General features: G+C 43.5%; 3 protein-coding genes across 3 annotated transcripts; 1 reads left to right on the top strand and 2 right to left on the bottom strand.

Moving 5' to 3' along the window:
* Positions 1 to 907: 907 nt before the first annotated feature.
* On the top strand, positions 908 to 2,944 carry C922_02117 (hypothetical protein; the record flags this gene model as incomplete). The annotated part of the gene is made up of 1 exon (XM_008817716.1): positions 908 to 2,944. The coding sequence occupies one exon, from the start codon at positions 908 to 910 to the stop codon at positions 2,942 to 2,944; it is 2,037 nt and encodes a 678-aa protein (XP_008815938.1).
* A 517-nt stretch (positions 2,945 to 3,461) lies between these two features.
* On the bottom strand, positions 3,462 to 5,138 carry C922_02116 (hypothetical protein; the record flags this gene model as incomplete). Its single annotated transcript, XM_008817715.1, has 1 exon — positions 3,462 to 5,138. The coding sequence occupies one exon, from the start codon at positions 5,136 to 5,138 to the stop codon at positions 3,462 to 3,464; it is 1,677 nt and encodes a 558-aa protein (XP_008815937.1).
* Positions 5,139 to 6,556: 1,418 nt separating this feature from the next.
* On the bottom strand, positions 6,557 to 8,531 carry C922_02115 (chaperonin GroL; the record flags this gene model as incomplete). The annotated part of the gene is made up of 2 exons (XM_008817714.1): positions 6,557 to 8,157; positions 8,390 to 8,531. The coding sequence occupies 2 exons, from the start codon at positions 8,529 to 8,531 to the stop codon at positions 6,557 to 6,559; spliced, it is 1,743 nt and encodes a 580-aa protein (XP_008815936.1).
* Positions 8,532 to 9,329: the final 798 nt, after the last annotated feature.

Genomic DNA, 9,329 nt, shown 5'->3' with positions numbered 1-9,329 from the left:
TTTTTTTTTTTTTTTTTAACCCATTTGCGGAAACCATTTCGAGGAGTACGTTGACGAGGAGCGGTGTAACTGCATCTGTTGTGCGTTGTCCGCTGGGCAATACGAAACGTGTTTTTCTCTTTCACGCCGAACCATTTTTATGTATCACCCTTCGCCGTTAAAGCGTTGCCCTGTTTCGTCTGAGCAAATCTGCTTTGTATGCTTGCTGCGACCCGTCGTCAGGATGCCGTTTGCCACTGCTGATTTGTATCCCCCTGCACTGCACCCCTCGTTGGGATATATCGCATGGGAAAAAAAGAGACAGTCAGGTTATTGCTGTCCCAGATGGGGTTAAGTTTAACCAAACACAGTGACGATGTGGCTTCGTAAAATAAAATGATTTACGGAGGGTGTGCGTGAATTTTTTTTTCTTTTCTAGCACACTGCATATCTTCACATTTATGCCATTTCGCTTGGCAAACTGCCATATAGCAATAAAAGGGGCGAAAACATTTTTTTGGAAAAACTTGCTAAAGGGTAGGCGACCGGGGTACAAGCCACTTGGGGGGGTTAGATTACGTGTAACTAATCTGCCCGACGGGGATGGCATAAATGTACATATAATGCAGTGTGTTAGGAAAAAAAAAAAAAAAAAATAGGGAAGCGAAGCGAAGAAAAAGGGAAGCACAACATAGCCGAGCAGAGTGAACAATTTCAAGTTGGAATCTCTACCCTCTGTTGACCCATGTTTACTTTTTTTTTTTCTTTTCACCCGCTCTGCCGCCTGCTCCAACCCCACATGACATAATGTCACAACAGGACCTAAGTTGTGCAAAGGACTGGGGCTAATCGCCTAATCAACACATATAACGCTCTCAGATGAAATTACTTTTGAGGGGAAAAAAGGAAAAAATGAATCAGCATAATAATGAAAAAATTAATCGAAAAGAATGTTATAAAAATAAATTACCACAACTTTTTAAATAAATACAAAACACACACAGGGTGTGAAGGGGATGCCACTGACAAAGAACTGTACGAACACTTCATCGTAAATCCGCTCACATATTCCGGGGCAAGGGGATGCTTGCCAAAAGGGTTCATCCAATGGAAAGAACTCCAACAACTGGATGGATTAAACATTTTTGAAATTGTCGATTATGTCAATGTGGGGGAGCGGCTGTACAAAATTGATGAGATCGACGGGGGGGAAGATGACCAAGTGCAGGACTGCCCTAACGGATTGGAGGATTCTGGAGACTCGCCATATGATGATCCCCCTGATGGTAGCAAGATCAGTCGATTTCACAAATTGAAGAAGAAAAACGAAAAGAATGACAAAATAAAGACAACAAATAAGAAGGACAAGAATTACCTGCCCACCAAGGGGAATCCAAAAAAAAGAAGAATTTTTCGCTTTTTACTCTTCGATGGGAATAATTTTATTTATGCCTATGAGAAGGAGTACAACGAGAATTTTAACTACCTAGAGAAGTATACTTATAGGTACCCCAAAATTATTTTGTATAATAAACCCTCCATTCAACGTGGGACTCTATTGTTAAAGAAAAGTCAGGTGGCTATTTTATTTAAGGGATGTAAAGAGTCCGAAACGGGTGGTGCCCTTTTGGAGGATGACGAGGTGGATGAAGTGGCCCCCACCACGGCGAACCCCTTCCATGAGCAGGGCAACCAAAGTTACCAAGGTGCCATAAAAAAGAGAGAAAACGCTAGTATTATCAATTTAGCCGATGGATCAACAAAGTACGCTTATGAGGAGGACAAAATTGGTATGCGCCAAAAAATGCAGTGCAGGGAGAACCAGAATGATGATTCCCCCAGGAAATTCTACTACGTAGAAGACACGGCAAGAGATGATTTCCAATTTAGCGACGCGTACGTCAAAAGGGTGAATCATCCCAACGTGGAGGACAGAAGTAAGTCCAACATATGTAACAGGATTAATCAGCACAGCCTTGATGTACTTGGAAAGGAATATTCCCATAGCAAAGGGGAACATACATGGGAAGGGCGTACTAATGTGCACAGTGTAGAAACGGAAAATACACAGGCGGTGGGTAGCAACCCGAATGGACATTACAACCGCAACACTAAGTGGAGTAACCTTCACAATTTGGAAAAGGTTGACGGGGAAAATTTTAACATGGGCGATGGTAACTACAGGGAGAGACACCCAAGTGAACACACCACCGCTATCCACGTAATGCAGAGCGAAAATGGCTTCCAAAAAGAGAGAACCTACTTCTGCAATAGGGATAACGATCGGGGATACCCCACAAAGTGTGACGACAATTATGCGAGAAACTCTGGTGAGGAGTATCCAAGGCTGAGCGAGTATAACCATCAGATGGGAAGCCCCATTTATTGGTCTAAACAAACGAAGTACAGACATGCTAGCAACGAACTGCAGGACAGGGGATATCATACATTAAGTGATACTGTAGGAGGAGACTGGAGTGGCCACCTCAAACATGGAAGCAATAGAAACAAAGGAGATACCAGCCAGTTTAGCAGCCAGTTTAGCAGCCAGTTTAGCAGCCAATATGGCAACTTTGGGCGCATGGCTCATCCGATGCATACAAATGATCCAGAAAAGACGAACAGCTTAACAGCGCTTGAAAAGGGAAGGAGCGACAATTGGATGATGGGCAACCGATCCACAAAAACGCATTCACAGAGTCGTGAAAACCAAATGGGTGAGGCGCTGCAAAATGTAGAACGCACACATCTTGAGGCGAAATACCCAGTGGGAGAGAACCTTGCTGGGCTGAAGAGCGGCGAAATTTTCGGCAAAACAGATCAACGCTGCGATTCCATAAACAGAAAAAATGACAACGAACCGATCGATTTGACGGAAGGGTTTTTTCAGTTCGATTTTTTTCACAAGACGCAAGAATTGGACAGCGTGAATAAAGGTAGTGAGGTTATTATTGTCGATGACTGATTTTTTTTTTTTCTTTTTTTTCCAATTTTTACCTGCACCGTTGATACAGTTTAGTGGGAAAGCGGGTCATTGTGATGATCAACACCGCAACATTGACTCATTTGACACATTCGCATATTGGCGGCATGTGCTGGGCAGCCACTCCCTGTGCGCGCATTTTCCAGCAATTTGCATTTTTCGTCGAAGTGACAGCGAAGACGGCTGTTACATATGAAAGTTACGACGGGTGCCTCCCCATTTTGGGAAGCCCTGAGAGGGGGGGGATTTAAAAGAGCGCCGTTTAGCTAGTTGACTAGTTAGCGAGTTGGCTGCTGCTACCTAGCTAACTATTTTTTTCTTCCCCGCGCGCTATTCTGCACAGCTAGTCATTTTGCGCCTCGTTTTGCGTTTAATGCAAAATTTGCATGAACAAACAGGTGAAGAAAAAAATAAAATCGCAAATTAGCAAACTAGAAAATTAACAGAGTAGCAGAATAAAATAGCTCCACATGCACACACGAAGACTCCCCCCCTCGCGCTACACCAAAACGTGGTCCGCCCCGCACACGTCCCTCCAGGAGCCGTTATTTTTTAAGATTTTATAGGCGCGCTTCATTTCGTTGACAATAGTTTTGTGGTTTTGTGGTAAGACGTTGGCCACATTTTTGCCCACTTCAAAGGGGTTGTCCACGAAAAGGAAGTAGGACTCGTAACTTCTTACTGCCTGGAAGTTCTGGTAATAATCGTTTATGTCTCGTATGGCAATTATGCCACTTTTGTATTTGTATCCAAAAAATTTGAAGAACTCAATGAGCAAGGTTGACGTGTCTACCTGCACATCGTTGTAGTTATTAATTCTGCGCAGCTCCTCTCGAATGACATTTTCGTCCTGGCAAAATTTACAATCAAGCCCCATGACATAAAACGGTTTTTCATTTCTTTTGAAAGAGATGTCTTGAAGGGAGGTAAGAATTTTGGGCTCCGTCACATATTGCAAAAAGTGAATTATCATTAAAATTAAAGAAAATGACGATAAAAATCCTTTCGATCTGTCATTTATATTTCTATTTTTGGACCAATACTTTAATGCAATTCCCATTAATTGTAGTCTTTTATCTATACTTACATATTTTTGAATCAACTTCGAGTTAACCACGGCAAGGATGTTATTTACTGAAATGTCACAGGACAGCTCAAATGAGTGTCTTAAACTTTTACAATAAAAATGAATGATTGGAACTTTTGCAGAAAATCTCTGCTCAATTATTCCATCATTAAAATTGTTCAATATGAGGCAAATTTTTTTTAGGAATGTTATTTGGTCCTTCCTGTTGAGCAGTATCGGGATTTGAATGCATATATCTATGTCGCTGTTTCGGGTCCAGAAGCCGTTGATGATAGAGCCAAAGGGCGTTACGTGACAATTCCTGTAATGCTTATTTATTTCCTTTTGCAGGAAGGAGAGGAACGTTTTTATGTTGTTAACGTCGTTTTGGGAGGGCCTGAGTGCGACTTCCAGTTTTCTCAATTCTGCGTCGAGTGCATTTGTGGGGGTATCACTTTGGGGTGTATTACTTGGGGGGTAGTCTTTAGGGGAGTGATTCGTCGCACCGCATTCACTTTCGCGTTCCCTTTGTATGTACCAATTTAAGTAGGACTTCATCTCCGCATGCTGCATATCACCACTCGGGTTTCCCTTCCACGGGGTGGCTCCGAATTGGTGAGGAATCCCCCCTCGCATAACCGCACAACTGCTGGTGGCATCGCTCAAAGTCTTAACGGGTTTTTTCTCCGCTTCGTCTAAGTTATCGAAATGGTTGTCCCCTGCGTCGGGATACGCCCATTTGGTCCCCCCATTGTGAAGGCTTGAATTTGGCTCGGTGCAATTGTCTGGATAATCCTTATGACCATCTCCCTTTTCCATTCGGATGTGAAGTTCACCCACATCATATCGTTCAGCAGAATGACACACTTCTGCTTTCCCTTCGGGCGATTCCTCCCCATCCGAGTCGTCACTACTGATGTAGTCGTTTAAAGCATCAGATAGCTTAACGTTGGTGAGCTGGATTTTCTTATCCACTTGGCAGATTTCGCCCTCTCCTCTCCTATTCTGTTCGCTGGTGCCCAACTCGCAAAAGGAATGGAGTCTCCTACAACGTACTTTGTAAATTCTTTGCAAATTATTACTCACCGGGTGAAAGGCGTAAATTGGCATTTGCCCTTTTTCTCTTAACAGGTGTGAGAAAAGGGTGGAACATTTTTTAACGTTCATTTCGTAGGCAAAATGGTCCTTCACGTTTTGTGTGTTGTGGTGAGGATGACTGGGATGTTACCAACGGATGTGGTGCTCTTTATGGGTTAGGGGGGTATTACTACCAACGAGAGCTACATTCCTTTTTGGCTTTTTTTTTTTCTGTTTTTCCCCATCAAGCGCTTTTATTTACGTTCCCGTGGGGGCATTCGCAACGCATCATACACATAGATGCGTGTATGCCCTTTCCACACAGTCGTTTTGCCAATGGCATGGCTGCTTGAACGTAGCGGGTCCCGCATGAACATTTTTCCTACAATAGCAAGAAATGGCGCTCCCTCGTTTAGAGTTACGTTTGGCTCACGCGGGATGCCCCTCAGTAGTTATCATAGTTCGACGCTGCTCACAGCTACTCGAATCTACTCGCATCTGCTTTCCATTTCACATTTTCCGCACAAGTGTCAATCAACGGGGTAAAGCACCTCCTAAATGGCCCCAACTGTGTACGATGCGGGGGGTGAGTGACTCACTTGGCGGAATGCTCAAAGAGGGGCATTTTCGCCGTTTCGCACGGTTCTACGAAATGCATCTCCAAACTGGACCTCAAAAACGGTAATGCAGATCATATCTTTGCAACTCAGACAAGGCTAATATGCTTTACAGCTAACCCTTTTCGCTTTACCACTTAGGCAGCACCGCGACGATGTGCGCCACGCCGTCGGAGAAGCGTCAAAATATGCCATGCAGTTAAGAATGCCACCACGGAGGAGTTAGGAGCGTACATAATAACTGCATGCGCGAAGTTAAAAAAAGGGGAAGTGCAAAAATAGAAAAAAAAAAAAAATTAATAAATGGGGCACTTGTTTAAAAGTAACTTGACCTAGCCGTAAGAATAAAGAAACATCCTTTTGGACGAAAAAAAAAAAAATATATTTTTTTTTTTTTTTTTTTTTTTCACATAACTATGCAGATGTGTTAAAATAAAAAATGAGAGATGTTTCCCTTTTCTGAAGGGTTACTGACGAAAGGTGTGCACAGCGGGAAACACAACAGAAATGAGTTTCCTGCATGTGTTTGCACTTCCACCGTTACAGAATGTCGTGTCCTGTTTTTTTTCCTTGGTCGAATGGTCCATTCGAACAGTTCGTGCAGCTGAGCATGCAAAGGGGGGAGAGCAGTATGCACCGCTTTTCGCCCCACCGGTTTGCCTGTCATTATGGGTACTCATCAGACTTGGGGTGTCCCGCTTGGATATCCCGCTTGGATGTCCCGCTTGGATATCCCACTTCGCGAAGACGTGGAGACGCCCTCCTCACGCAGTACGCACACCACTTACTAGATACCTGTGCGCCTTCTATTGGGGGTGGAGCTGCATCCCCTCTTCAGTAAATGCCTCCCATATCGCCCATCGAATTTACCGAGTTCATGTGGGAGTTGCTCTCGTCCGCCTTGGCGTCCTTAAAATCGACAATGGCCACCTCCGTGGTGGTCATAAGTGAAGCAATAGAAGCTGCGTCCGAAATGGCTGTCTTGACCACCTTGGTGGGGTCGATAATACCAGACTCAATCATATTTACATACTTGCCTTCCTGGGCATTAAATCCAATGTTGGAATTTTTTTCTTTTAGAATATTTCCAGCCACTACGGATCCTTCATGTCCAGCATTCTCTGCAATTTGCTTGATGGGTGCCTTACAGGCATCTTTGATAATGTTGACACCGACTCTTTGGTCATAGTTATCCGTTTGCACCGAATCTAACTCTTTGGAAGCAAATAATAATGCACTTCCTCCCCCGGGGACGATTCCTTCTTCCACAGCAGCTTTCGTTGCGCATAGAGCATCTTGTATTCTGTCCTTAATTTCGTTCACTTCTACTTCGCTTATACCTCCAACTTTGATGAGAGCAACTCCACCAGTTATTTTGGCTAGTCGTTCTTGTAATTTCTCCTTTTCATAATCTGAAGTATTTAACTTAATAGAATTTCTTATACTTTCGCATCTTTCGTTGATTTCTTCTTTTTTACCTTCCCCCTCCATGATAAGAGTACTATCCTTGGTTACGTTAATCGACTTGGCTTTGCCTAAATAGGACACGACATCTGGGTCGTCTAATTTCAGTCCTGCTTCTTCGGTTACTACTTTTGCTCCTGTCATTACAGCAATGTCGTGTACGAGGGCCTTCCTATGTTCACCAAATCCAGGGGCTTTCACAGCACATATTTTTAACCCTAACCTTAGTTTGTTCACTATGAGGGTAGCCAGGGCGTCACTATCCACGTCCTCTGCGATTACTAATAAAGAAGACTGGTTCTGTAACACATGTTCCAAAATGGGTAGCAAGGATTTAACGCTGGAAATTTTTTTCTCATGTATGAGGATATACGGTTTGTCTAGTTCTACCTTTTGATCTTTACTATTGTTAATAAAATATGGAGAAATGTAACCTCTATCAAATTTGATTCCTTCCACAATTTCGAGCTCATGTTGTAAGGTTTTTCCCTCCGTAACAGTTATGGTGCCTTCCTTTCCGACCCTTTTCATCGTGTCCGCTATCAGTTGGCCTATGTTCTTATCCCCGTTGGCTGAAATACTAGCTACGTTAAATATCTCCTCAGTTGTAGTTACATCTTTTTTTATAGAATTTAGGTATTCTAGAACCCGTTCTACTCCCTTGTTTATTCCTCTTAGTAAATCCATTGGGTTCATTCCTGAGTCGACAGCTTTGCATCCTTGTTGAAATATGGACCTGGCTAGGATGGTGGCGGTTGTTGTTCCATCTCCTGCCTTGTCATTCGTGTTTGCTGCGACTTGCTTTACCATTTGCGCCCCGAGGTTCGCCAGCTTGTTGTTGAACTCGATGCTTTTCGCCACGGTTACTCCGTCCTTGGTGATTTTGGGCGATCCGAAGGACTGCTCGATGATCACGTTGCGCCCCTTGGGTCCTAGCGTCACGCTCACGGCGTCGGCCAGCTTGTTGCATCCTTGGAAGGGGGACGGGGGGAAGGACGCGGAAAAGTGAACAAGTGGTAAGCCGAAAACGTGGCGATGTGGAGACTCCACGGAATGGGAACCCTCACGAGCGCACAAACTACAGAGGTACACACGTACACACATAGACACGCGTGCATATCGTCGCGTGCCAATTCTCAGATGGGGCAAAAATGAACGAGCTCAGCATATTGCGCGCTCTTTTCGGCATAAAGCATTTCTTACCCGTGAGCATGGCCGTCCTGGCATCGCTACCAAACCGTATGTCCTTCGATATGCTCCTTCTCTGAACAGCGTTTAAAATCGAAACAGATTTGTTCGTGCAGCCGCCGTTGTTAATAACTTTTGCGCGGAGTGTAGATAGCATTTTGAACGGGGGTTACACTGAACTGAACTTGTGAGTTTTTTTTTTTTTTTTTTCTCCCGTGATTATGCCTATTTGTTTTGTATTCCCCTTGTAATGTATGCAACGCTTGGGACGACGTCACGGTGGATACACCGTCAATCGAGGCTACCCGGGGATGTTGTTCACTTGGTAAAGCGGCGAGTCAGCCAGGCAAATCGAGGAAACGACGAAAAGCACGGTTTCGTTTTTGTGTACACAATTGGTGAGGAGCTGAGCTCGTAACGCGAAAATTTTTTAAAAGAAAAGGAGAACAAAATTCCAAGTGTTGTTGTTTTTTTGTTGCGAGTAAAACTGCGAGTGACGTTATTTTTTATCGTATTTTTTTTTGTTTCATGTTTTATGCTTCATTTTGAAATATTTCATTTTTTGTTCCATGTAAGTTTGTTCATTTTATTTTATTTTTTTTTGGCCCTTTATGCGTGACAAGCGGTCTCTCATCTGACGCGAATGGATTTTTTTAAAAAATGTGGATTCATGGTCCCGCGTTTTTGGGTGCATAAAATTTACCCTAATGAATCAAATAATATATGAACACAACATCACGGTAAAAGGGGGAAGGGAGAGGGCTGCACCTCCATATGGCTTGTTTATGTTGTCATTAAATGGATGCCACAAACTGGTCAGCACATTATCGTACTATGTTTCACATGTAGGATACTTAAGGAAGAAAAATTTTCAGCTAAATTGTTCACCCATTTGTGAGTGGTTTACAAAGGAAAAAAAGGAGGGCCTAAACGCGACGCGATGCTGTGCTGTGCG

This window comes from Plasmodium inui (genome assembly GCF_000524495.1).
Source record: "Plasmodium inui San Antonio 1 unplaced genomic scaffold supercont1.7, whole genome shotgun sequence".
Lineage (NCBI taxonomy): Eukaryota > Apicomplexa > Aconoidasida > Haemosporida > Plasmodiidae > Plasmodium > Plasmodium inui.
This window is presented reverse-complemented; position numbering and strand designations above follow the sequence as displayed.